This window comes from Salvelinus alpinus, chromosome 12 (assembly GCF_045679555.1).
Source record: "Salvelinus alpinus chromosome 12, SLU_Salpinus.1, whole genome shotgun sequence".
NCBI lineage: Eukaryota > Metazoa > Chordata > Actinopteri > Salmoniformes > Salmonidae > Salvelinus > Salvelinus alpinus.
This window is the reverse complement of record NC_092097.1, coordinates 6,087,118-6,114,695: the sequence shown is the minus strand read 5'-3', so window position 1 is coordinate 6,114,695 and position 27,578 is coordinate 6,087,118. Positions and strand designations below refer to the sequence as shown.

The 27,578-nt window shown below is 43.7% G+C and overlaps 1 protein-coding gene across 9 annotated transcripts in view; it reads left to right on the top strand.

Annotated features, from left to right (window-relative positions):
• Positions 1-27,578, top strand: part of kif21b (kinesin family member 21B) — a 112,765-nt gene that overhangs the window by 26,940 nt on the left and 58,247 nt on the right. For all 9 annotated transcript variants that reach the window (XR_011667320.1, XM_071337086.1, XM_071337090.1 and 6 more), the window contains exon 2: positions 23,799-24,021. Coding sequence is in view for 8 of the 9 variants with exons in the window: in XM_071337086.1 (XP_071193187.1) it covers positions 23,799-24,021 (223 nt within the window). In the remaining variant the exon portion in view is untranslated. The remainder of the gene's footprint in view (positions 1-23,798; positions 24,022-27,578) is intronic.

Sequence of the window (27,578 nt, the reverse complement as noted above, 5' to 3'; positions counted from 1 at the left end):
TCAACATTCACAAGGCTGCGGGGCCAGACGGATTTTCAGGACGTGTACTCCGAGTATGCGCTGACCAACTGGAAAGTTACTTCACTGACATTTTCAACCTCTCCCTGACCGAGTCTGTAATACCTACATGTTTCAAGCAGACCACCATAGTCCCTGTGCCCAAGAAAGCGAAGGTAACTTGTCTAAATGACTACCGCCCCGTAGCACTCATGTCGGTAGCCATGAAGTGCTTTGAAAAGATCCACAGATGACGCAATTTCAATCAAACTCCACACTGCCCTTTCCCACCTGGACAAAAGGAACACCTATGTGAGAATATTGTTCATTGACTACAGCTCAGCGTTCAACAACGTAGTGCCCACAAAGCTCATCACTAAGCTAAGGACCTTTGGACTAAACACCTTCCTCTGCAACTGGATCTGGACTTCCTGACGGCCCGCCCCCAGGTGGTAAGGGTAAGCAACAACACATCTGCCACGCTGATCCTCAACACTGTGGCCCCTCAAGGGTGTGTGCTTAGTCCCCTCATGTACTCCCTGTTCACCCACGACTGTGTGCGAAGCATAACTCCCAACACCATCATTACTTTTTTTGACGACACAACAGCTGTAGACCTGATCACTGACAACGATGAGACAGCCTATAGGGAGGAGGTCAGAGACCTGGCAGTGTGGTGCCAGGACAACAACCTCTCCTTCAACGTGAGCAAGAAAAGGAGCTGATTGTGGACTATGGGAAAAGGAGGGCCGAACAGGCCCCCATTCACGTCGACGTGGCTGTAGTGGAGCGGGTCGAGAGTTTCAACTTTTGGTCACCAACAAACTATCATGGTTCAAATAAACCATGACAGTCTACAACAGCTTTTCCACCTCAGGAGACTGAAAATTTGGCATGGGTCCCCAGATCCTCAAAAAGTTCTACAGCTGCACCATCGAGAGCATCCTGACCGGTTGCATCACCGCCTGGTATGGCAACTGCTCAGCATCTGACCGTAAGGCTCTACAGAGGGTAGTGCATATGGCCCAGTACATCACTGGGGCTAAGGTTTCTGCCATCCAGAACCTATATACTAGGTGGTGTCAGAAAAAGGGCTTGTAAGTAAGCATTTCACTGTAAGGTAATACCTGTTGTATTCGGCGCGCATGTGACATCACATTTGCTATGACGGACTGTGACGTTTGTGTATGTCTGTTCGGATGAGTGTGACAGTGAGTATTTTAAGCTGAGGGGCTGAATTTGGAGGTGTGTGTGTGTGTGCTGTTCGATGAAGCTTTAGCCACTGACCCGGGAGGGAGGCTACGCTAAATCTCCAGACAAGCACATATACAGGAAGGCTAGCACTTACTCTACCCCCTGGAGAGGCAGACGGACAAGCGGAGTTCAAACTACGGAGGGTCACTGCAGGCTAGACAGCTGCACCAACACTACTGTGTGTGTGACTATCGCACAGATGGGCTTTCAGGCAGATACGTGTGATTGCGTGTGTTAGAGATGTTCTCTTGCTCAGCCAACCAGCCCTCCAGCCACGTCTGTGTGTGTGTGTGTCTATGTATGTGAGCGTTTGTGTCGGTGTGTATCTCTCTTTGTGTGTGTGTATGTGTGTTATGGAAGCCAGTCAATGAGGGCAATGGGTAGTTTTAACGAGGCCAATCGTAGATATACAGTGCATTCGGAAAGTATTCAGACCCCTTGACCTTTTCCACATTTTGTTACATTACAGCCTTATTCTAAAATTGATTAAATAGTTCCCCCCCCTCATCATTCTACACACAATACACCATAATGACTAAGCAAAAACAGGTTTTTAGACATTTTTGCAAATGTATTACAAATAAAAAATGTAAATCACATTTACATAAGAATTCAGACCTTTTGCTATGAGACTCGGAATTGAGCTCAGGTGCATCCCGTTTCCATTGATCATCCTTGATGTTTCTACAACTTGGAGCCTACGTGTGGTAAATTGATTTGATTGGACATGATTTGGAAAGGCACACACCTATGTAAGGTCCCACAGTAGACAGTGCATGTCAGAGCAAAAACTAAGCCATGAGGTTGAAGGAATTGTCCGTAGAGCTCCGAAACAGGATTGTGTTCGAGGCACAGATCTGGGGAAGGGTACCAAAACATTTCTGCAGCATTGAAGGTCCCTAAGAACACAGTGGGATCCATCATTTTTAAATGGAAGAAGTTTGCAACCACCAAGACTCTTCCGAGTGCTGGCCACCCGGCCAAACTGAGCAATCGGGGGAGAAGAGACTTGATCAGGGAGGTGACCAAGAGCCCGATGGTCACTCTGACAGAGCTCCAGTTCCTCTGTGGAGATGGGAGCACCTTCCAGAAGGACAACCATCTCTGCAGCACTTGTAGTGGCCAGACAGAAGCCACTCCTCAGTAAAAGGCACATGACAGACCGCTTTAAAATTTGCCAAAAGGCACATAACGGACTCAGACCATATCAAACAAGATTCTCTGGTTTGATGAAACCAAGATTGAACTCTTTGGCCTGAATGCCAAGCGTCACGTCTGGAGGAAACCTGGCACCATCCGTACGGTGAAGCATGGTGGTGGCATCATCATGCTGTGGGGATGTTTTTCAGCGGCAGGGACTGGGAGACTAGTCAGGATTGAGGGAAAGATGAACGGAGCAAAGTACAGATCCTTGATGAAAACCTGCTCCAGACCGCTCAGACCGGACTTGAACCTGATCGAACAGCTCTGGACCCCTGAAAATAGCTGTGCAGCAACGCTCCCCATCCAACCTGACAGAGCTTGAGAGGATCTGCAGAGAAGAATGAAAGAAACTCCCCAAATACAGGTGTGCCAAGCTTGTAGCGTCATTCCCAAGAAGACTTGCGGCTGTAATCGCTGCCAAAGTATCTTCAACAAAGTACTGAGTAAAGGGTCTGAATACTTATGTAAATGTGATATTTAATTTGCTAAAATAAATTAAACATACGTTTTTGCTTTGTCATTATGGGGTATTGTGTGTAGATTGATGACAAAAACTATTTAATCAATTTTAGAACAAGGCAGTAACGTAACAAAATGTGGAAAAAGTCAAGAGGTCTGAATAGTTTCCGAATGTACTGTACATAACTGTTCACATTCACTGATCATTATAGGGCATACAGTTTATAGGGCAATGTATGATCTCTGTGTGTGTTCCATCTATCTTAGCGATATGCCGTCTGTTATACAAACACACACACACACAACGACACATATCTCATTTAGATAGTGTAACTCTTCAATTAAATTGCAGAGTCTCAAATAGCCGCCTGTCCCTTTTTAATAGCCGGACAACGGCACATATTTCAGCAAATTAACGGCTGTTTAAAATAAACGCTGGTTATAAATGAATTGTTTACGAGGTAACCATGAATTACCATGAATTGTTTCGGGGGTTAATGTTTGATTTGTTACATTTAAATAATTCAGTAATGACTCAAATGTTTTTGCCGCCAGTAAGAAACTGCTAGCCCTTGACTGCTAACAGCTGAGAACTGCTAGCTAACTGGCAAGCACAAAAACAGTCAACAACTTCTGGAATACAGGCCACCCTCAGATCGAACTAACAAAAATAGCCAGTCAAAGAGGAGAGTAATTATTCTGTCAAGGAATTTTTTTAATGTATTTTATTTTAAATAGAGGCATACTTAGACAAAATGAACATGATACAGTGTGTAAATGATACCACATTTGTGCAGGAAATACATACATGTATTAAAATGTTGGAATGAAACGATTAACTATGCAAATGATGTGTGCATTAAGGAAATAAACGCCTGTTGTGTTCAGTGATTTTAAGCAAATATAAGCCCGGGCTATTAATAATGGAAGTTTTACGGTAAGTATTCACACCCCTGAGTCAATCACATTTGGCTGCGATTTACAACTGTGAGTCTTTCTGGGTTAAGACTCTTAAGAGCTTTGCGCACCTGGATTGTAATTGCACTACACAGGGAATATGATGTCTTTTGAGACCCAGCCTTAGACTCAGACTTGGTCTTCCTGTCCGTCTGCTGTGTGGAAGGATTGCTAATTTAATGTCCCTCCCTCCACTGCTCCCCCTCCCCCACTTCCCCCTATAGGAGTAATAGACTGACGCTAGGGGGGTGGGCGGAGGAGGGTGTGTGTGTGTGTGTGTGTAAGGGTTGACCCAGAATCCTGGCTGAATCTGCTGATGTGGCTTTGTGGCTCTACAGACCAGTAGATCAGAGTTGGGCTACTCCTTCCACTCCTCAGGGGCTTGTCTGCCTTTCTTTTAAACCGGTGTTGAATTTATCACCTGGGATACCAGGGCCCAAAATCAGAGTCAGTCTCACAGTAGGAGTGCTGATCTAGGATCAGGTCCCTCATCTCTATGTAATCTTAATCATTATGACAAAAAAAAACAGAAATCCTAAATTAGCACTCCTACACGAGATGCTTCATGAATATGGGCCCAGGTATACCATCGAGTCATTTGACACTAATGGATCGAATCAGTGCTAGAGACTAAAGAGAGAACCAGCTGTCTAGAATAGAACCAGCAGTTCTAGAATCCATTACAATAGAACTATGGCTTGTTGCCGTCCGCTTTTGGAACGCACATAGAGCTCTCTCAATGATGTGAGTAAAATCCTCTTCCCTGGATGCTGGGATGCTACTTGGTTTAATAGGGTTGGAGTGAAGAGGGATACAGCTGTATACACAGCTTCACTGGTTTCTATATGATAGTGATGACTTGGACATCTGTCTACCTAATCAGTGCTGTTAGCAGACAGTCAAGCTGGCTAATTACCAGATCAGTGGTTTGAGCATTTACTTAGAGAGAGCCGGAAGAGAGCTTAGAGGGGGGGAAGAGAGCATAGATAATGCAAATGGGAGAGACCGAGGGAGTGAATCGATGATGTCCTCCTTTGTGATTCCGTCTCTTCTCTTTCAGTCCCGTAGAGCGAGTGAGAGCGATTATAACCAGACACACCTTTCCCTCCCATCCTGTTTTCTGTTCAGTCTATACTGTATGTGTGAACTCTCCCCAGCCCGCATTCCAACCTGCCCTGGCCCACCCATCCCTGTCTGTCTGTCACCATAGACCTGTGAGAGAGACCTCCACTATCCCAGAGGGTTTAGCTGATTCTGAGCTCTGGGATTCTCTCTAGTTTTTTGGCACGATTCTCTTTGATTTTCTTGTCTTATTGTCTGTCCTTTAGAGTGACAAACCCTCACTGCCCCATCTCATTCCGTGCCTGTGTATTCATGCATTCCTAGGGGAGGTCACATGATCTCTTCTATGTGATTCCAGTGTAGGTGGATGCAGGCTAATCACTGTGTTGTATGTAGAGTGACAGTGGCGTGCTAACGGCTAACAGGGACAGTGAGACGCATGAGCAGCGCTAATCGCTAAGATGTCGTATGACTGTGGCTGTGGTCTCTGAGAGACTAGTTAGCTAGCGGTTGTGTGAAGGGTCTGAAAGGGTCTGAAGATTTTGGGGTGTCTGGAGTGTGTGTGTCAGTTTGTGTGAAGCATTCCTTGTGTCATACATGACGCGTGTAGAAAGCACGTGGCTTTCACTGCAGTCCATAGAGCCAGATAAGTTTGGTGGGTGCGTGCGTGTCAAAAGTAAAAAGTTTGGACACACCTACTCATTCCAGGGTCTTTATTTTTACAAATTTCTACATTGTAGAATAATAGTGATAATAGTGACATCAAAACTATGAAATGACACATATGGAATCATGTAGCAACCTAAAAAGTGTTAAGCAAATCAAAATATATTTATATTTGAGATTGTTCAATGTAGCTAACCCTTTGCCTTGATGTCAGCTTTGCACACTCTTGACATTCTCTCAACCAGCTTTAAGAGGTAGTTACCTGGAATGCATTTCAATTAACAGGTGTGCCTTATTAAAAGTTGAATTGTGGAATTTCCTTCATTCTTAATGCGTTTGGGCAATGTAGGGGTGGTATACAGAAGATAGCCCTATTTGGTAAAATACCAAATCCATGTTATGGCAAGAACAGGGCAAAGAAGCATTACTTTAAGACAAAAACCATCAAGTGCAATGATGAAACTGGCTCTCATGAGGAGCGCCACAGGAATGGAAGACCTAGAGTTACCTCTGCTGCAGAGGTACTAAAGGACACCAATAAGAAGAGGAGACTTTCTTGTGCCAAGAAACACAAGCAATGGACATTAGACCAGTGGAAATCTGTCCTTTTGTCTGGTGAGTCCAAATGTGAGATTTTTGATTCCAGACGCTGTGTCTTTGTGAGACGCAGAGTAGGTGAACGGATGACCTCCGCAGGTGGGGTTCCCACCGTGAAGCATGGAGGAGGAGGTGTGATTGTGTGGGGGTGCTTTGCTGGTGACACTGTCTGATTTTATTTAGAATTCAAGGCACACTTAACCAGCATGGCTACCACAGCATTCTGCAGAGATACGCCATCCCACCTGGTTTGCGCTTAGTGGGGCTATCATTTTGTTTTTCAACAGGACAATGACCCACAGGACAATGTGTGTGTGTGTGTACTGTATCGGTTCATAAGTCAGTCTTTGATAGATACATGGCACTGTAATCTACCAGAGTGACTGACTGGTGTGTGTGTGTGGTCTATCGGTTCTTGTGTGGGGTTCATAAGTCAGTGTTTTGTAGATTGCAGTGCCATGTATCTATCAGAGTGACTGGTGTGTGTGTGTGTGTGTGTGAATAAACGTCCATTTAATCAAAGCCATGGGTGGAGTACAGTAGAAAAACACAGACTGTATGGCTATAAAGCAGTTCTGATATTATGGATATTGACAGAAAGTCCTAGACTACCTAACCCCTAAGAAGGGGACTCCATAGCGAAATGCTCTGATAGCAGTGCAAACCTATCCAGGCCAGCGCAGCCTTGCACAGCCACAGCCCAGTGTCATCACACTGCATATTCTCGATCTATACCAAGAATGGACTGGGACTACTGGCCCAATAATGGCGTTGGCAGGTCTGTGGTGCAGTGGGCAGACGGGGCAGCATTGTGCCATGGTGGCAGACGAGACAGCAGGTCACCTCTCCAGGGTGCTCCCCCGTACCAGATGGTCATCCCAAATGTCCCCTCTGTGTCTTACTCTCCCCTCTTCTTCTCTACTCCCCTCTTTAAAAAAAATGTCCCCCTTGACTTGCCTAGTTAAAGGTTAAATAAAAAATGTAATATATGAATAAACGCCCAATAGAGCCATTTGACCTCATCCTGCCCCCCCCCCCCCCCCCCCCCAACTGTCCCATTTCCCTTGACCTACTGCCCCATTTTCTATCTATCGCATGTACCCCCGTGTTGTATCTCCCACTGCTCCCCTACTATGCCCCTATTTCCTCACATGACTCTTGCACCTGTCCCCATGTGTACCCCTGTGTCCCCAACACATTCTGTGCCCACACCTCCTCCCCTTGTAACTTCCAATTGCATCCCTGTCCCCCACACGCACCTGTCCCTCTGTGACCCTGTTACCTGCACTTGCGTCCCTCTCCACACCGACCTTTGTCAACCTTCACCGCCTCCCAGCTGTGGTCCCTCTTACATGCTCTAATGGAACAGATATAAACATTCTATCACTTCCACTTCTATGAATAAAGGTCCTGTCCTGTCCATGGCTAGCTGGGCTGCCGGTCTGTCTGTTGCGGTTCTAGCCGGTCTCTCTAGCCGGCCTCTCTGGAGCTATGTTGAATAGAGGTAGCCAGCTTTCTCCATGGGATATACGGGGGCTCCCTATGACCGTCTGTCTCTCTCCGTCTGTCCATCTGTTTACCATAGACAGTTTGAGTGATAAGATGGATCATTTGAGGCTGAGGGTATGTCGATTAGAAGGCAGGGCGAACAAGACCTTTTCTACACTTTAGGGTAAGAGCAAAGCTTTTTTTTGTTGTTGTTGCCAAACCTGAAACCATCCTTCCTTCCTGTTCACGTGTGGTATGAATGTTACAATGACCTCTATAGTCACCCAGTCAGTGTTCTGTCCTGCTTCTATTGTGATCTATCTACTGAAGGCTCCTTCGGTTTCATCCCTTCGCACTGTTACTGATATGCCCTCAGCTCCCACCATGATAATACCCGAACCACTAACCGGGACAAGTCAACTCTCGGGCCTTTTCATCCAAACATCTGATGGATGCTTAATGAATTCAGTTATTATTCTCCTTCTTAGAGAGAGAGACTTTTAAAAGGTGCATCACTACAGAGTTTCTAAGTAGACTATCAAGTACTCCACCATATCAGGTGAAGCTAGTGTGACAAAGCAGTTTTCACAGACAGAGGATCCCATGTTCACTTTTATTATCACGTCTTCTCTTTGTGTTCTGTGATAACATGCTTTTAACACAGGCATTATTGCTGGGATATGAGGTAGCAACAGGACCTGGCCTATGTTAAGAGTTTTTAAAAAGTTCAAAGTGTTTGTTAGGTGTTAAGCCTTTGCTTCACATATGCTTCAAGTGATTAAAGACAAAAAAGCGATTTGCGATTGTGTTGAATTGTGTTTGGGGAAAATAAAGATTTAAAAAGGTACTGGTAATATTTAATTCAGTACAGATGTTTGTAGGCGGCTTAATTTGTGCCAAAAGATAAGCTATGTTTTCGAAACGGTAATGTTTACATGAATTCTGATTATGTCCAGGGATACACAACATCCTGAAATAATGTAGATTACTTTGTTAGAAATACAACTATATTTCCCTTGACAGAGTGATGCTGAATGTAAAAAATGGCGTACGCCACTACTGCAGGTCTCTGTGCAGTTTCATAATAAAGTTACAATCTAAACCATTTAAAGGGCTAGGTGGGAAGTCACGATAACAACAAAAACTGTGAAAATACTTTCCTTTGGTTGGTTGTCGACTTCAAAATGTAAAAAAACTGTTTATAACGATTGTGTAAATCACTCCGGATGAAATAAATAGATTTTGGGTTTGTTTTGACTGTATTCCCATCCATTCAAAGCTCATTGTACTGAAATGCCCGGGGAGATGAAGTGCTGGAGTGGTGTCTGTGAATGAACTCTCCATCTCACACATGCGTGCACTGACTCATGTTGTGTGTGTGTGTGTTTGCTTGGTGTGTGTTCTGTTGGTGTCAGTTCAGGCTAATCCTAATGTGATTCCATCCCAATGATGATGACTAAACTAGTAGGGCTGGGAATTGCCAGGGGGCCTCACAATACGATATTATCACGATACTTAAGTGGCAATACGATATGTACAGTTGAAGTCGGAAGTTTACGTACACCTTAGCCAAATACATTTAAATACAGCCAAATACAGTTTTTCACAATTCCTGACATTTAATCCAAGTAAAAATTCCCTGTCTTAGGTCAGTTAGGATCACCACTTTATTTTAAGAATGTGAAATGTCAGAATAATAGTTGAGAGAATGATTTATTTAAGCTTTTATTTCTTTCATCACATTCCCAGTGGGTCAGAAGTTTACATACACTCAATTAGTATTTCGTAGCATTGCCTTTAAATTGTTTAACTTGGGTCAAACGTTTCAGGTAGCCTTCCACAAGCTTCCTACAATAAGTTGGGTGAATTTTGGCCCATTCCTCCTGACAGAGCTGGTGTAACTGAGTCAGGTTTGTAGGCCTCCTTGCTCGCACACACTTTTTCAGTTCTGCCCACAAATTTTCTAAAGGATTGAGGTCAGGGCTTTGTGATGGCCACTCCTATACCTTGACTTTGTTGTCCTTAAGCCATTTTTCCCACAACTTTGGAGTATGCTTGGGGTCATTGTCCATTTGGAAGACCCATTTGCGACCAAGCTTTAACATCCTAACTGATGTCTTGAGATGTTGCTTCAATATATCCACATAATTTTCCTCCCTCATGATGCCATCTATTTTGTGAAGTGCACCAGTCCCTCCTGCAGCAAAGCACCCCCACACCATGATGCTGCCACCCCATGTGCTTTACGGTTGGGATGGTGTTCTTCGGCTTACAAGCCTCCCCCTTTTCCCTCCAAACATAATGATGGTCATTGTGGCCAAACAGTTCTATTTTTGTTTCATCAGACCAGAGGACATTTTTACAAAAAGTACGATTTTTGTCCCCATGTGCAGTTGCAAACCGTAGTCTGGCTTTTTTATGGCGGTTTTGGAGCAGTCGCTTCTTCCTTGTTGAGCGGCCTTTCAAGTTATGTCGATATAGGACCCGTTTTACTGTGGATATAGATACTTTTGTACCTGTTTCCTCCAGCATCTTCACAATGTCCTTTGCTGTTGTTCTGGGATTGATTTTCACTTTTTCGCACCAATGTACGTTCATCTCTAGGAGACAGAACGCGTCTCCTTCCTGAGCGGTATGATGGCTGCGTGGTCCCATGGTGTTTATAACTGCGTACTATTGTTTGTACAGATGAACGTGGTACCTTCAGGCTTTTGGAAATTGTTCCCAAGGATGTACCAGACTTGTGGAGGTCTACAATTTCTTTTCTGAGGTTTTGGCTGATATCTTTTGATTTTCCCATGATGTCAAGCAAAGAGGCACTGAGTTAGAAGGTAGGCCTTGAAATACATCCACATGTACATCTCCAATTGACTCAAATTATGTCAATTAGCCTATCAGAAGCTTCTAAAGCCATGACATCATTTTCTGGAATTTTCCAAGCTGTTTTAAGGCACAGTCAACCTAGTGTATGTAAATTTCTGAACCACTGGAATTGTGATACAGTGAAATAATCTGTCTGTAAACAGTTGTTGGAAAAATGACTTGTGTCATGCACAAAGTAGATGTCCTAACCGACTTGCCAAAACTATAGTTTGTTAACAAGAAATTTGTGGAGTGAATGAAAAACAAGTTTTAATGACTCCAACCTAAGTGTCTGTAAACATCTGACTTCAACTATAAATGATATCGTTTTTTCCCTCTGTCATTAGTGAAGATGGAGACAGAGCTCACTACTGGCTCAGTGAGACTGACACTTACTGTCCCAAATGGGCACCATGCCAAAACAGGATGACAGGCACCACAACTCTCCGTCTACTGAGTAGTTATTAATGAGAGAAAGATGACACTGGGGGGATATTAACTATCCTGGAACATGACTCTTAACTCCCTCCCTCTGTGCCTCTGCCAGCACGTGTGTGTGTGTGTGTGTGTGTGTGTGTGTGTGTGTGTGTGTGTGTGTGTGTGTGTGTGTGTGTGTGTGTGTGTGTGTGTGTGTGTGTGTGTGTGTGTGTGTGTGTGTGTGTGTGTGTGTGTGTGTGTGTGTGTGTGTGTGTGTGTGTGTGTGAAGGAGAGCTTACAGTTGCGACGTCCTCTAAGAGAGAGGCGAGAGGAGAAGAGGCAGTGTTGTCCACAGATAAAGAATACAAATTCTCTTTATCTGCATGCAAAGGAACTGCATGCCTCTCTCTCTCTCTCTCCCTCTCTCTCTCGCTCTCTCTCTCTATCTGTCATTAATTTTGATATTTTTGCAGAGGAGATCTTAGTCCCGCAATGTTACATCTAACTAAGATGTTTGGCGCAGTATTTCTCAATGGAAAAGTGTGCATAAAAACAAGTCGTCTCTCGTTGAATGACAACAAAGACTTTATTGAAGAATCCCTACTGTTGACCAATCACAGACGAAGGGGCGTAAAACTTCGGCTTGCCTCAAGAAAAAAATGTTGTGTGCCCGAACAGCACAAACCTTTCCAAACTGTTTTCGGGCTGGGAAGCATGCGGACGCCTTGAGAGTGGATGAAGCTTATCTCTCTCGCTCTCCTTTCCTCCCTCTGGCTCTCCCTCTATTTTTGTGGCCCGAGTGAAAGTTAATGTGGGCCACACCGACACCGTGCCAAGCTAGAGGTGGGGAATTGTCTGTTCATTGCCATTCACCTCTCCTCACCTCATTGAAGTAATTTCCATTGGACAAGGGTACAAAAGAAAACCGATATGTGTGTTTGTCTGTCATTGTGTGCGCAGTAAGAGAAGGGGCCATATAATATACTGAAGATACACTATGCTAGTTGACTTACTAATTGTTCAACTGTTAACAGGTAGACAATATAAGCTAGTGCATTGGCTGGTGATAAGACACCAAGGCTGACTGCATTGTACCAGTGTACACAGACCGATATTGAGTGAAAGAGATCGTCCAGTCTACTTCTGTTATCACACATACTGTAAGGGGAAATGGGCCTATTTCCTCTCCTCTTCCCTTCCACCCCTCCTCTTTTTCTCCACCCCTCTTCTGACCTACTGATCTGTTTTTACTGGCCCCGGGGGGGAGAGAGCGAGAGTGGAGGAGAGACAGAGAGGGAGGGAGAGAGGGGAGAAGAGAGGGAGGGAGAGGAGGACAGGGAGTAGTGGGCAAGAGGAGGTGAAGGGAGAAAAGAGCACTGTTGTTTACCTGTCACAGTCTATGATGGACTGACTGTAAAAGAAAACAAGGACTCCTCAGGAGAAGATGGAAAGGGAGAGGACAAATAGTTTTCTATGAGGTGTTCACAGGTGAAGGGTATAGGATTAACACAGGCATGTCTTCTCTCTTCTCTCTTCTCTCCTCTCTCTCTCTCTTCATTCTACTCTTTCCGCTGTTTCACAGAAGTGGGCGTATTTGAGACTTAAATCAGTATGGAAATAAGGTTTTCAATGAAGACTGATTCTAGCTTCTCTCTTTACTTATTGAGAGTGAATGAGCTTCCTTTTATGATGGCTAGGGTTAAAGTGAGCATTCACACACACACACACACACACGCGCGCATACACACACACACACACGAGTTGGCCAAGTTGGCACACACTTACACACTCCTGTTGGCAAACAGACTCCCCACACACTGCTGTTGGCACAATGCTGACTTGACTACAACTCTGGGCTCGATTGAGATGGACTTGGCATCCTTGAGCTAAACGCTGAATACCGCCTTGTGATTGGCTAGCTGTCTGGGTTTGCGTGTCAGACCTGAGTTATGATAGGCTGTGCTATGGCTGGGACATTTGCATATTTGGCCAGGGCTGTCCAGTCGTAGGGCCTCACGAGTGTGTTCTGTTGCTAGGGAAACAGAACCTTCCTGACCCTTTGCCTGTTGACTCTAAACAGTTTGGAGTTCCGACAACAGAAGAGAGAACCAAGGAAACCAGTGGCCCTCGTTTGACTCGCTCTCTCTCACTCTTTCTCCCCTCTTTCTTTCAGTCAGTCGTTTGTCCTCTGAAGCCTTCACTGGTTGTGTCTTGTGCACTCTGGCTTGATCCAGTGGTCGACACTGTGCCATTGTGTTAGGCTTGGTCCTGTTCCATCGTTGCCGACAGACAGTCTCTATACCAATGTAGTTAGGATTCATTGGCTGTTTTTAAAGAGGACGCGCAGGACATTGCGCCCGCGCACACACACACACACTTACGGTAAATACCCTGATTTAATAAATGTTGTTTGTGAATATAACAACAGCTTACCACGGTGTGTGTGTGCGTGTTAACCTTGTCCTGCCCAGTCCTGTAGAGGATGTGGTTGACCCTCCTCATGTCTCTCTGATCAGGACAACTGGAGGTGATTATATGGCCACCATTTTAACTTATCACAGACGTGACCTGCTGACATTACTACACGGTGGATCAGAAGTTCTACTGGCAGAACCTTCTATTTCTTCATCTTATCCGTGTTTTTTTTAAACTGCCTTGTTGGTTAGGGGCTCGTAAGTAAGCATTTCACTGGAAGGTCCACACCTGTTGTGATAAATTGTAGATTTGATTTGAACCACAATGGCAAATGGAAGACACACATGGTTCACAGTTGCCCTCATATTGCCTTCTGCCCGGTGGAGCAGAGGAGTAACTGAGTGAACGTTCTGACACAGTTGCACTCATAGTCCTTATGCAAAGGCCCAAACTGTTTTATAGGAGTTTAGTGTTTCCGTCTCATCTCAGCCCTAAACCCATTACTTTATGATGATTCATCTTCTCGATTGGGGGATTAGAGAGGATTCGAGGGGTTTTAGATAACGCTGTGTGTGTGTGTGTGTGCGCGTTTCGATAATTATACTGATGGGAGAATCCCCTCACAGCTAGTTTGTAATGAGTTCCTAACTCCCTCCGACAACGTGTCTGCTGGGATTTTAGTTTAACAAATCACTGGGGTAACGAATGCAGACTGGTGGGTGTTTGGTGTAGAAGTTGCCTTTAGGCAACACCTGCCAAATCCCAACCATAATTATTAAGGGAGGGAAATCAAAACTGACCTTGGATCAGTTTCGAAGTGTGTCCTCATCCTACTGTGGTGTTGGGGAGTGCTGAGGCTCTGTGGTTGTTTAAACATTCTTCTATATAAATCAAATTTTGTCACATGCGCCAAATACAACTGGTGTTAATTTAACTTTAACGTGAAATGTTTGCTTACGAGCCCGTCCCAACAATACAGAGTTTAAAAATGAAAAAATAGTAACACAAGATGAATAAAATACACAAGAATGGAGCTATATACAGGAAGTATCAGTACCAGATCAATGTGGAGCTATATACAGGGAGTATCAGTACCAGATCAATGTGGAGCTATATACAGGGAGTATCAGTACCAGATCAATGTGGAGCTATATACAGGGAGTATCAGTACCAGATCAATGTGGAGCTATATACAGGGAGTATCAGTACCAGATCAATGTGGAGCTCTATACAGGGAGTACCAGTACCAGATCAATGTGGAGCTATATACAGGGAGTACCAGTACCAGATCAATGTGGAGCTATATACAGGGAGTACCAGTACCAGATCAATGTGCAGGGGAATGAGGTATTTGAGGTAGATATGTACTTGAAGGCAGGGTAAAGTGACTAGGCATCAGGATAGATAATAATAAGAGTAAAAGAAAGAAAGAAAAGAGTAGCAGCAGCATATTATGAGTGTGAAAGTGTGTGTGTGTGAGATTTGTGATTTGTTTGTATATGTGTTTGTTGTGCCGGTCTGCTTGAGTGTGTGTGTGTGTGTATATGGTTTGTATACACTAGATGTCGACCGATTATGATTTTTCAACGCCGATACTGATTATTTTAGGACCAAAAAAAGACGATGCCGATATATCGGACGATTTTTCTATATATATTTGTAATAATGACAGTTACAACAATACTGCATGAACACTTATTTGAACTTAAAATAATACATAAATAAAATATATTTAGTCTCAAATAAATAATGAAACATGCTCAATTTGGTTTAAATGATGCAGTGTTGGAGAAGAAAGTAAAAGTGCAATATGTGCCATGTAATTAAAAAAAAGCTCACGTTTAAGTTCGTTTTAGGTTGTAGATATTATAGGAATTATGACGTGTCGACTATTTCTCTCTATACCATTTGTTTTTCATATACCTTTGACTATTGGATGTTCTAATAGGCACTTTAGTAGTGCCAGCCTAATCTCATGAGTTGATGGGCTTGAAGTCGTAAACAGCGCTGTGTGTAAAGCATTGCTAAAAGCTGCTGGCAAACGTCAGACTGCTCTATCAAATATCAAATCATAGACTTAATTGTAATAAACACAGAAATACGAGCCTTTGGTCATTAATATGGTCAAATCCGGAAAATATCATTTCGAAAGCAAAATGTTCATTCAAATCAAATCAAATTTTATTTGACGGTAGCGTCCCACCTGGCCAACATCCGGTGAAATTGCAGAGCGCAAATTTCAAATGACAGAAATATAAATATTTAACATTCATGAAAATACAAGTATTATACATCAAAATAAAGCTTAACTTCTTGTTAATCCAGCCGCTGTGTCAGATTTCAAAAAGGCTTTACGTCGAAAGCACACCATGCGATTATCTGAGGACAGCGCCCCGCATACAAAAACATGAAAAACATTTTTCAACCAGGCAAGTGCGACATGAAAGTCAGAAATAGCGATATAATAAATGCCTTACCTTTGAAGATCTTCTTCTGTTGGCACTCCAAAAGGTCCCAGTTACATCACAAATGGTCCTTTTGTTCAATAAAGTCCTTCTTTATATCCAAAAAAACTTGGTTTATCTGGCGCGCTTCATTCAATAATCCACCGGTTTCCCTCCTTCAAAATGCATACAAAATGAATCCCAAACGTTAACAATAAACTTATCCAAACAAGTCAAACAACATTTATAATCAAACCTCAGGTACCCTAATACGTAAATAAATGATCAAATTTAAGACAGAGTATAGTATGTTCATTACCGGAGATAAATAACAAAGAACGCGCTTTCACCCACGCGCATGGAAACACTACAGCCAAAATTGGAGCCACTTAGAAAAACTACAACTTCTAGCAATTTTTTCTTAAAAGCAGTCTGAAACTCTTTCTAAAGACTGTTGACATCTAGTGGAAGTCCTAGGAACTGCAATCTGGGAGGACTTCTCCTCATAATAAACATGAAAGGCATTGGAAACAGTGGAAGGCTGAACACTTTTTTTTTGGGATGGTTTGTCCTCAGGGTTTTGCCTGCCATATCAGTTCTGTTATACTCACATACATACTTTTAACAGTTTCAGAAACTTTAGAGTGTTTTCTATCCAAATCTACCAATTATATGCACATCCTAGCTTCTGGGCCTGAGTAACAGGCAGTTTACTTTGAGCACGCTTTTCATCCGGACGTGAAAATACTGCCCCCTACCCCAGAGAGGTTAAAGTGGCTAGTGATACATTTATTACATACATTTTTCATTATTAAAGTGGCTAGAGATGAGTTAGTATGTTGGCAGCAGCCACTAAATGTTAGTGATGGCTGTTTAACAGTCTGATGGCCTTGAGATAGAAGCTGTTTTTCAGTCTCTCGGTCCCCGCTTTGATGCACCTGTACTGACCTCTCCTTCGGATGATAGCGGGGTGAACAGACAGTGGCTCGGGTGGTTGTTGTCCTTGATGATCTTTTTGTCCTTCCTGTGACATCGGGTGGTGTAGGTGTCCTGGAGGGCAGGTAGTTTGCCCCTGCTGATGCGTTGTGCAGACCTCACTACTCTCTGGAGAGCCTTACGGTTGTTGGCGGAGCAGTTGCCGTACCAGGCGGTGAGTGTTTTTGGTAACAAGCCGAGTTTACCACAACTACCTGCCCTCCAGGACACCTACACCACCCGATGTCACAGGAAGGACAAAAAGATCCTATCCCACCCCTCCTGTACTCCCTGTTCACCCATGACTGCTTGGTCATGCACGCCTCCAACTCAGGTAAAGTGGAGGTGATATGATCTTTGACTAGTCTCTCAAAGCACTTCATGATGACAGAAGTGAGTGCTACGAGGCGATAGTCATTTAGTTCAGTTATCTTTGCCTTCTTGGGTACAGGAACAATGGTGGCCATCTTGAAGCATGTGGGGACAGCAGACTGGGATCTGGGGCGATTGAATACGTCCTTAAACACACCAGCCGGCTGGTCTGCGCATGCTCTGAGGACGCGGCTAGGGATGCCGTCTGGGCCAGCAGACCTGCGAGGGTTAACACATTTAAATGTCTTACTCACGTCGGCCACGGAGAACGAGAAGGGGTGCCCGCAGTTCTTGTTAGCGGGCCGCGTCGGTTGCACTGTAATGTCCTCAAAGCGGGCAAAGAAGGTGTTTTGTGTGTCTGGTAGCAATACGTCGGTGATGCAGCCAGTCGAGATGCTTTCGATGGTGCAGCTGTAGAATTTCTTGAGGGCCCGTAGCGTGCTTTCTTGTATTCGTCCGTGTCCCGTTCCTAAGCGGTAGCTCTTGCCTTTAGCCCAGAGCGATGTTGCCTGTAATCCATGGTTTTTGGTTTGGATACGTTCTGATAGTCACTGTGGGGACGACATCGTCTGTGCACTTATTGATGAAGCCCGTGACTGTTGTGGTAAACTCCTCAATACTATCAGATATATATCCCGGAACACATCCCAGTCTGTGCTAGCAAAACAGTCTTGTAACTTCGCGTCTGCTTCATCTGACCGCTTCCGTATTGAGCGCATCACTGGTACTCATCTGTTTTGAGCTTTTGTTTTGTTTTTAAACAGGAAGCAGAAGTCGTGGTCAGATTTGCAAAAAGGGGGATGAGGGAGGGCCTTGTATGTGTTTTTGTGAGTAGAATAAAAGTGGTCTAGAGTTTTAGCTCCCTTAGTAGCACAGGAGACGTGTTGGTAGATGTGAGGTAGGACGGTTTTAAGTCTCCCTGCGTTAAAGTCTCCACCCACCAGAAACACTGCCTTTGGGTGAGCGGTTTCTTGTTTGTTTATGGCCCCATACAGTTTCTTGAGTGCCAGAGAGGTGTTGGCTTGGGGCGGGATATAGACTCACTAGATGAAGAGATGGACGGATTAGTTTGTCTGTATCAGGCATCCACATCATGACTCAGATAGGATAGACAGAGATTGAATTATCTTTCTCTGCCTCCTCCCCCCCTCTCACAGTTAATCATTTTTTTAAATCATAGGTTATTTTTAGCTGCAGAGCATCCCTTTGGGTGTGTGCTTGTTTGTCTGTGTCTGTAAAGGTGTGATGTTTGCAGTAGTAATCACTGTTATGGATCAGGCCTTTTGACTGGAGCAGCAGTGTGAGCTGACACTGTTACACGGGTCCAGCTGAGCCCTGTGTGTGTTTGTGTGTGTTGTATAAGGGGTGTCCGTTTTACTAGACCCCTGAGCATTCTGTCATGGTAAGATGTGCTTGAGTGTTGATTATTTATGGGTGTGGCATTTCCTGTCCGGGGATCAGAGTTTGTGTGTGATTGTGGGTTGGTTCTTCTTCCCTCGTGGGGACATTTCCCACGTCCCCATGAAGACGAAGGCTATTTTAAGTTTAGGGGTTAGGTTTAAGGTTAGGGTTAGAATTAGAGTACGGGATTAGGGTTAGGAGCTAGGGTTAGAATTAGGGTAAAAGGATTAGGGTTAGGATTTAGGGTTAGAATTAAGGTAAGGTTTAGGGTTTAAGGAAAATATTGAATGGAAATTAATTTTAGGTCCCCACGAGGATAGATGAACAAAACGTGTGTGTGTGTGTGTGTGTTCACTCAGGGTCCATTTTCATCTGATTTACTGCGGGTCAACCCTCACATGAATCCTACTCTGCATCTGTCTATAAGAGAAACAGAAAGAAGGCAGAAAAGGAGAGAGAACGAGACAACATTGCCCTAGAGCATTTTTCCCCAACCCTTGTGTTCCAGTACCCCCTACAGTACTCGTCTTTTGTTGTTGCCCTGGACAAACACATTTTCCCTCATTTGAACTTATTGAGCTCTTGATGATTAGTTGACAAGTTTAATCAGGTGTGCTTGTCCAGGGCCGCAATGAAAATGTGTACTGTTTTTTTTGTTTAAATGTAGATTTTGGGGTGGTTACCCTTTAATTCCAGTGCGCACCTACAGTAGCAAGAGACTGTTGCTCAGTGGTATTTTTGTAGTGCACGTGTGATGGTAGAGTTTGCAAAACAAATACCCCCTGGATTGATGCAAGTATGATGATATAATTATGCCAGGTAAGCATAGGCTACTTTGTTAACATTTAATTGAGAAGGTTTTTGGTATAGCCTTTCCCATCTACCAGAAGATTTTTCATTAGCGTCATCGCTAACAGCTACAGGAAGTGGTAGCTGCAAGCCAGAGGAGGCTGCTGGGAGGAGCTATAGGAGGAATGGGCACATTTAATTGGAACGGAGTCAAACGTATGCTTGATGCCGTTCCATTTATTCCCTTCCAGTCATTACAATGAGCCTGTCCTCCTATAGCTCCTCCCACCAGCCGCCACTGCTGCAAGCAATGGACATGCACAGATCGGGGGAATGCGCGTTGCCTACTTCTTCTCTGGGTTTAATACACTCAAAAGGTGTATTGTCGCCACCAACTGGACGGAGGTAAAACATTTACAAAAGAAAAATACATTCCCTGCAGGGAAGGGAAAATTAACATGAATCCCCATACACTACAAAAAAATGATTAACAAACATATGTACATTCCCACTCCTTCAGTTCTTCAAACACTCAAATACCCTGCTCAGGCTCTGGGGCCTGAAAGGGTGGGACCACAGGAGACAGTACTCCATGAAGTTCTACAGAAAGATGCAGATAATTAAATAATTTATCTCCTTGGCCTTGTACTAAATATGTGAAATCTCCTTTATAGTGGTCTTTCCCACACATCCCACATCTCAGCTTCTCCCATCTGCAGACACTTATGTCCAAACTTTTTACAGCAAGAACATTGTACATGCCGGTTTGCAAACGCTCCAACAGGAGTGCAGCTGGAATATGTGTACTATCAAATCAAATTGTATTTGTCACATGCGCAGAATACAACTGGTGTAGACCTTAGTGAAATGCTTATTTACAAGCCCTTAAACTGCATTGTCGATTCATCCTCCGCGCATCAACCACTCCTGGAATTTTCGTTAGTAGAGCAGTGTCAACATCCTCCGAGACTCCAGATATAACTCCGTAGCTCAAAGCACGATGCGTAATATCCATCAACTAGATTTTGTTAAACTGCAGAAAAAACAGAAATCAAACTAGCCAATTTATCATGATCTTCACTGATTTTACTTCACCCAAAGCTTTCTCCTTTCATTTTTCCACACCAATTTTGCGTATTTTTTTCCATTCTTCCGGACCAAAGTCCATTCATCCTTATTTCCACTTCCCGTGAGGTTCTCCATATCCACCATCTCCCGAAAGCGTCTCCCAAGATGAATTCATTAACGTGAATCAACCTCACCAGGCGCCCCTCTGGAGAGTTAAAATAAGTTTCTCTGGACAACGCTGAGCAAGATTTGTGGCCAGTTGTCATGAGAAAAGGGCAACCAGTGGAACACAAACAACATTGTAAATACCACCAATATTTATCTGTTTATTTATCTTCCCCCACTATTTGTAGGACAACTATTTGCACAACACTTGAAATGTCAAACTTTAAAAAAATCATTTTTGAGTGGAATATTTACTATTAATTTCATTAAAAAAATAAAATAAAAATGTGTTCCTTCTCATGTTTCCCAATAAAGCCAGAGAGAGTGAGATGCAGTCATACAGGAGAGATAGAATAGAGAGAGAATAGGGGGGTGTCTTCTGGTGACTAAACTCTCCAGCGTCTTGTCTGTTGTGTTCTCTGACCTACTGCTGCTTTGACTTTCAGAAGTTAATTAAAAAATGTTCTAATTTACAACCAAATCCAACCCGTTGTGGCTGAGTGCTCAGTAAGCACCGCAGAATGTTCTGACTATTATCAGATGGGTGTCTCCAAGGGCAGATAAAAACAGGAGGAGAGGGACAGAGATGAAAGGAGAGAGATGGCTGGAAAAATTACGTGAGCGAGAGAGAAAGCAAGGAGAGTAGAACGAGCGACCCTCAGTGCTTTCACGTCCACAGCTGTATCGACAACGCTCCTGGCGTTCTACTACGTTGTGACGACGTAACACATCTACATCCTTGCAGTACTTTGTAAGTAGTCAGCTATACCAGATACCGTTTTAGAACGAGGTACTCTAGAAAGACACAGGACGGGTTTCAATGGCAGCAGGGCCGTAAGAGCCGTGCTGTTCAGTCTCTGATTGTGCAGCTTCCCCTTTGTCTTCTCGAGAGTTCTACTAATAGGCCTGCCAATGCATGTAAATATATCGGAGGTAGTGTATTTGAACGTGACGTGTATTTTTAATGTTTGTTAATGCAACTGCAGTACCAGTCAAACGTTTGGACACACCTACTCAATCCAGGTTTTTTTTTTTTTTTTCTTTACTGTTTTCTACATTGTAGAATAATAGTGAAGACATCTCAGCTATGAAATAACAGATATGGAATCATGTAATAACCCAAAAAAGGGTTGAACAAATCAAAATAGATTTTATATTTGAGATTCTTCAAAGTAGCCACCCTTTGCCTTGATGACTTTGCACTCTCTTCACTATTATTCTACAATGTAGAAAATAGTAAAATAGTAGTAGTAGTAGTTAGTTCGTAAAAACCTTTGATTGGTACTGTACTTAGTAATCCTCTCTCCCTAATGCAGGTCTGTAGGCCAGTCTTCTGAGCCCTCAGCCTCAACAAACTGCTGCAGTCAGCACTGGGGGACGGTGTCTGTGTGTGTGTGTGTGTGTGTGTGTGTGTGTGTGTGTGTGTGTGGTGGGCATGGTTCTTTTTGTATTATCATGTTTCAGGTTATAGTATGGGGTGATAAGTGTGGTCTCTTTGTTTTTTGTTTGTGTTCAGGGTTAAGGTTAGAATTAGTGTTAGGAGCTAGGGTTGTTTTTTTTTAGGGTTAGAGGTTAGGTATTCGGGTTAGGGTAAGTGTACGGGCTCGTGTTAGGGAAAATAGGATTTTGAATGGGACTGAATTGTGTGTCCCCACAAGGTTAGTTGTACAAGACTGTGTGTGTGTGTGTGTGTAAAGGCACATGTGTGAATTGATGAGTGTGTGCAGCTGCTCATATGGAGAGAACATGGGAGAGAGACACTGGTGTGGTCTCAGTGGGGGGGGGGGGGGGCTTATCTCTATAGGGGGGAGTTTCTGTGTGTGTGGGGGGGATTACCTCCCGAGGGGGGGTTAGGAGGTTAGTGGGGGAGATACACTGCTGATTTTGCTTGGTCGTGGATTTTACCAGACTACAATGATTAGCTAATGATCTGCACTCCACATTATCTAGTTCATTTCAAGTCCCTCAACAATTTTTTTTAGGCTCATTCTCAGTAATAGCTCATTGGAATGCTCCCAAATGTGTTTTATATAACAAAGTACCAACATCTTACCATTTCATTGACCATACCTCTTCTGTATTTGAAGAATGACATTATTTGAACCCCTAGTTGACAGTGTGTCTCTCCTGTTCTCTATTATTCAGGGATGCAAACGAGTCACCTTTTCTGCGAAATTCGCTGTTTTGAATCCAAAATATGTGACCTACGTGACTTGTGTAGATCCGATGAGACATGTTTTGGGGGGGGGGGGGGCTTTGAATCACAAATGGCTGTAAGCGAACGAGTGATGCGGGTTTGGAGAAATACTGGATTCAATACTTTGGAGCAAACACTTAAACCGGATGCCACTATAGAGGTGAAAGGAACACCACACACTTCCCCCTTCCTCACTGTTCAATACAGCGGGTAAAAAGGGGGTATGCCAGGTGTACTCTCTGCCTGAAAGAGATCAATTATGCTAACAAAGGTATCGTGCTCTGCTGGCACATTGTAGAACAGATGTCCCCAGGCAGAAAGTGTAACAATGTAACCATGTGCAGTGTAGCCCAAAGATATTGCTTTTATGTTGAACTTTCCTATAACACTTGTGTGTGATTGAAGGGGCATTATTACATTTGTTACTCTGAAAGATATTTTTTCACGCACGTAGCCTTGTGCACTTGATTGATGTCTACTATAGTGGCCACTATAGTAGAGCAAAAATAGAATGCCTGTTTGTTTCATTCTATTTCTACTTTAACATGTTTTCTACTTTAAGTGCAATATTTAGTGTGTGTGGTCACAAGCGTTCTATTATAAAGGCTGTCATGGCTAACTGCAGTATGAGTGTATTGCTATTTCTCTCAAAACTTGAGTGTCATTTGCAGTAAAGTCGAGGCAACAAATAACATTGGATTGCTTTCTTTACATTTTTTTTAGCTGTGAGTTAGGTTCACATTACCCAGTTTTTATTTTACACACAGAGACTGATCATGTAGATCATATTCATTGTTGTTGAATTAGTTCAAACCTGCATTTACCCCTAGCAGTGATTTTTTTTTCATGTTTCAGTGCAAATAAAAAAAGTGGCATCTTTTTGGGCCCTCAGTTTGAATCCCTGATTCTTATGGAACAACGTTTTCAACTTTTAGCCGTAGATTGACCATGACGACCACTGTTTTAACCCCGCGTTGACCTCGTGTCTCTCTTCTCTCCTGTGTTTGAAGGATCCGTCCCCAGATGGCGAAGGAGAAGATTGAGGGCTGTCACGTGTGTACGCTGGTCACGCCCGGGGAGCCCCAGATGTTGCTGGGTAAAGACAAGGCCTTCACGTACGACTTTGTGTTCGACATCGACTCAGTCCAGCAGCAGATCTATGCTGCCTGCGTCCACAAACTCATCGAGGGCTGTTTCGACGGATACAACGCTACGGTGTTTGCCTACGGACAGGTACTACGAGAGAGAGATACACACACACAGACACACACTCTCAGATGTGCATACACACAGGCCTCTTTACACTATATTACTTTGATGACACATACTAGTCCCAGGAAATATACGTTTGTAGTATAAAGAGACAGCTCTAGATTCAAATCTTTTTTTGAGAGATGGTACCTTAATACCTTAATTGGAGGAGGGGTGGTAGGGTTGGATGGTAATAAAGGATTTTTTTATTTTTAAGATGTGTGTGTGTACGTATATTTTATATATACACTACCGTTCAAAAGTTTGGGGTCACTTAGAAATGTCCTTGTTTTTGAAAGAAATGCACATTTTCTGTCATTAAAATAACATAAAATTGATCAGAAATACAGTGTAGACATTGTTAATGTTATTGTAGCTGGAAACGTCTGTTTTTAAATTTTTTATGCAATATCTACATAGGCCCATTATCAGCAACCATCACTCCTGTGTTCCAATGGCACGTTGTGTTAGCTAATCCACGTTTATCATTTTAAAAGGCTAATTGATCATTAGAAAACTCTTTTGGAATTATGTTTGCACAGCTGAAAACTGTTGTTCTGATTAAAGAAGCAATAAAACTGACCTTAATTAGACTAGTTGAATATCTGGAGAATCAGCATTTGTGTGTTCAATTACAGCCTCAAAATGTCCAGAAACAAAGACCTTTCTTCTGAAACTCGTCAGTCTATTCTTGTTCTAAGAAATGAAGGCTATTATGCCAGGAGTTGGAGGCCCCGGTGCACAACTGAGCAAGAGGACAAGTACATTAGAGTGTCTAGATTGAGAAACAGACAAGTGTTAACAAGTCCTCAACTGGCAGCTTTATTAAATAGTACCCGCAAAACACCAGTCTCAACGTCAACAGTGAAGAGGCAACTCCGGGATGCTGGCCTCCTAGGCAGAGTTCCTCTGTCCAGTGTCTGTGTTCTTTTGCCCATCTTAATCTTTTATTTTTATTGGCCAGTCTAAGATATGGCTTTTTCTTTGCAACTTTGCTTAGAAGGCCAGCATCCCGGAGTCGCCTCTTCACTGTTGATGTTGAGACTGGTGTTTTGCAGGTAGCCTAGTGGTTAGAGCGTTGGGCCAGTAACCGAAAGGTTGGTGGTTCGAATCCCCAAGCAGACAAGGTAAATATCTGTCGTTCTTCCCCTGAACAAGGCAGTTAACCCACTGTTCCTAGGCCGTCATTGTAAATAAGAGTTTGTTCTTAACTGACTTGCCTAGTTAAATATAGGTTAAATAAAAAAACTATTTCTTTACAACATTATCAATGTCTACACTGTATTTCTGATCAATTTGATGTTATTTTAAAGGACAAACATTGACATTTCTAAGTGACCCCAAACTTTTGAACGGTGTTGTGTGTGTGTGTGTGTGTGTGTGTGTGTGTGTGAACTCAGCAAAAAAAAGAAACGTCCCTTTTTCAGGACCCTGTCTTTCAAAGATAATTCGTAAAAATCCAAATAACTTCACAGATCTTCATTGTAAAAGGTTTAAACACAGTTTCCCAAGGTTGTTCAATGAACCATAAACAATTAATGAGCATGCACCTGTGGAACGGTCGTTAAGACACTAACAGCTTACAGACGGTAGGCGACATTAAAGAGGCCTTTCTACCGACTCTGAAAAACACCAAAATAAAGATGGGTCCCTGCTCGTCTGCGTGAACGTGCCTTAGTTATGCTGCAAGGAGGCATGAGGACTGCAGATGTGGCCAGGGCAGTAAATTGCAATGTCCGTACTGTGACGGCGCTACAGGGAGACAGGATGGACAGCTGATCGTGGCAGACCACGTGTAACCACACCTGCACAGGATCGGTACATCTGAACATCACACCTGCGGGGACAGGTACAGGATGGCAACAACAACTGCCCGAGTTACACCAGGAACGTACAATACCTCCATCAGTGCTCAGACTGTCCGCAATAGGCTGAGAGAGGCTGGACTGAGGGCTTGTAACCCTGTTGTAAGGCAGGTCTTCACCAGACATCACCGGCAACAACGTCGCCTACGGGCACAAACCCACCGTCGCTGGACCAGACAGGACTGCCAAAAAAGGCTCTTCACTGTCGAGTCGCGGCTTTGTCTCACCAAGGGTGATGGTCAGATTCGCGTTTATCTGTCGAAGGAATGAGCGTTACACCGAGGCCTGTACTCTGGAGCGGGATTGATTTGGAGGTGGAGGGTCCGTCATGGTCTGGGGCGGTGTTCATCGGACTGAGCTTGTTGTCATTGCAGGCAATCTCAACACTGTTTGTTACAGGGAAGACATCCTCCTCCCTCATGTGGTACCCTTCCTGCAGGCTCATCCTGACATGACCCTCCAGCATGACAATGCCACCAGCCATACTGCTCGTTCTGTGCGTGACTTCCAGCAAGACAGGAATGTCAATGTTCTGCCATGGCCAGCGAAGAGCCCGGATCTCAATCCCATTGAGCGCGTCTGGGACCTGTTGGATCGGAGGGTGAGGGCTAGGGCCATTCCACCCATAATTGCCGGAGGACTTGCAGGTGCCTTGGTGATAGAGTGGGGTAACATCTCACAGCAAGAACTGGCAAATCTGGTGCAGTCCATGAGGAGGAGATGCACTGCAGTACTTAATGCAGCTGGTGGCCACACCAGATACTGACTGTTACTTTTGATTTTGACCCCCCCCTTTGTTCAGGGACACATTATTCAATTTCTGTTAGTCACATGGAACTTGTTCAGTTTATGTCTCAGTTGTTGAATCTTGTTATGTTCATGCAAATATTTACACACGTTAAGTTTGCTGAAAATTAACACAGTTGACAGTGAGAGGACGTTTCTTTTTTTTTGCCGAGTTTATGTATATATATAATTTGTTTTTGCAAAATAATATATGGACAATTACATTGATGGAAGCTACGGTCTATCCGCAATATTAAAGGGGATCTACCCCCTAATAAAACAAAATACCTGTCATGTTTTGTCTTTGATCTTCATGTCTTGTCCCTGTGCTTCCCTCTGCTGGTCTTATTAGGTTCTTTCTCTTTCTCTCTCTCTATCGTTCCGTTCCTGCTCCCAGCTGTTTCTCATTCTCCCTACGACCTCATTTACTCTTTCACACCTGTCCCCTATTTTGCCCTCTGATTAGAGTCCCTATTTCTCCCTCTGTTTTCCGCTCCTGTCCTTGTCGGATTCTTGTTTGATGTTTGCTGTTCCTGTGTCCTTGTTTCGCCCTGTCGTGTTCTTTGCCTTCTTCAGATGCTGCGTGTGAGCAGGTGTCTATGTCAGCTACGGCCAGTGCGTTCCCGAAGCGACCTGCAGTCTGTGGTCGCGTCTCCAGTCGTTCCTCTCTATTGACGAGAGGATTTCAGTTTCCCGTTTTGGATTTACTATTGATTATATCCAGGAGAATCATTATTTGTTTAATACTGGAATAAAGACTCTGTTACTATTACGTCGCTTTTGGGTCCTCATTCACCAGCTTAACAGAAGAATCCGACCAAGATGGACCCAGCGACTACGGATTCTCTCAACACTGCCGTCAAGTTCCAGGGAGCAATGCTCGGCAGA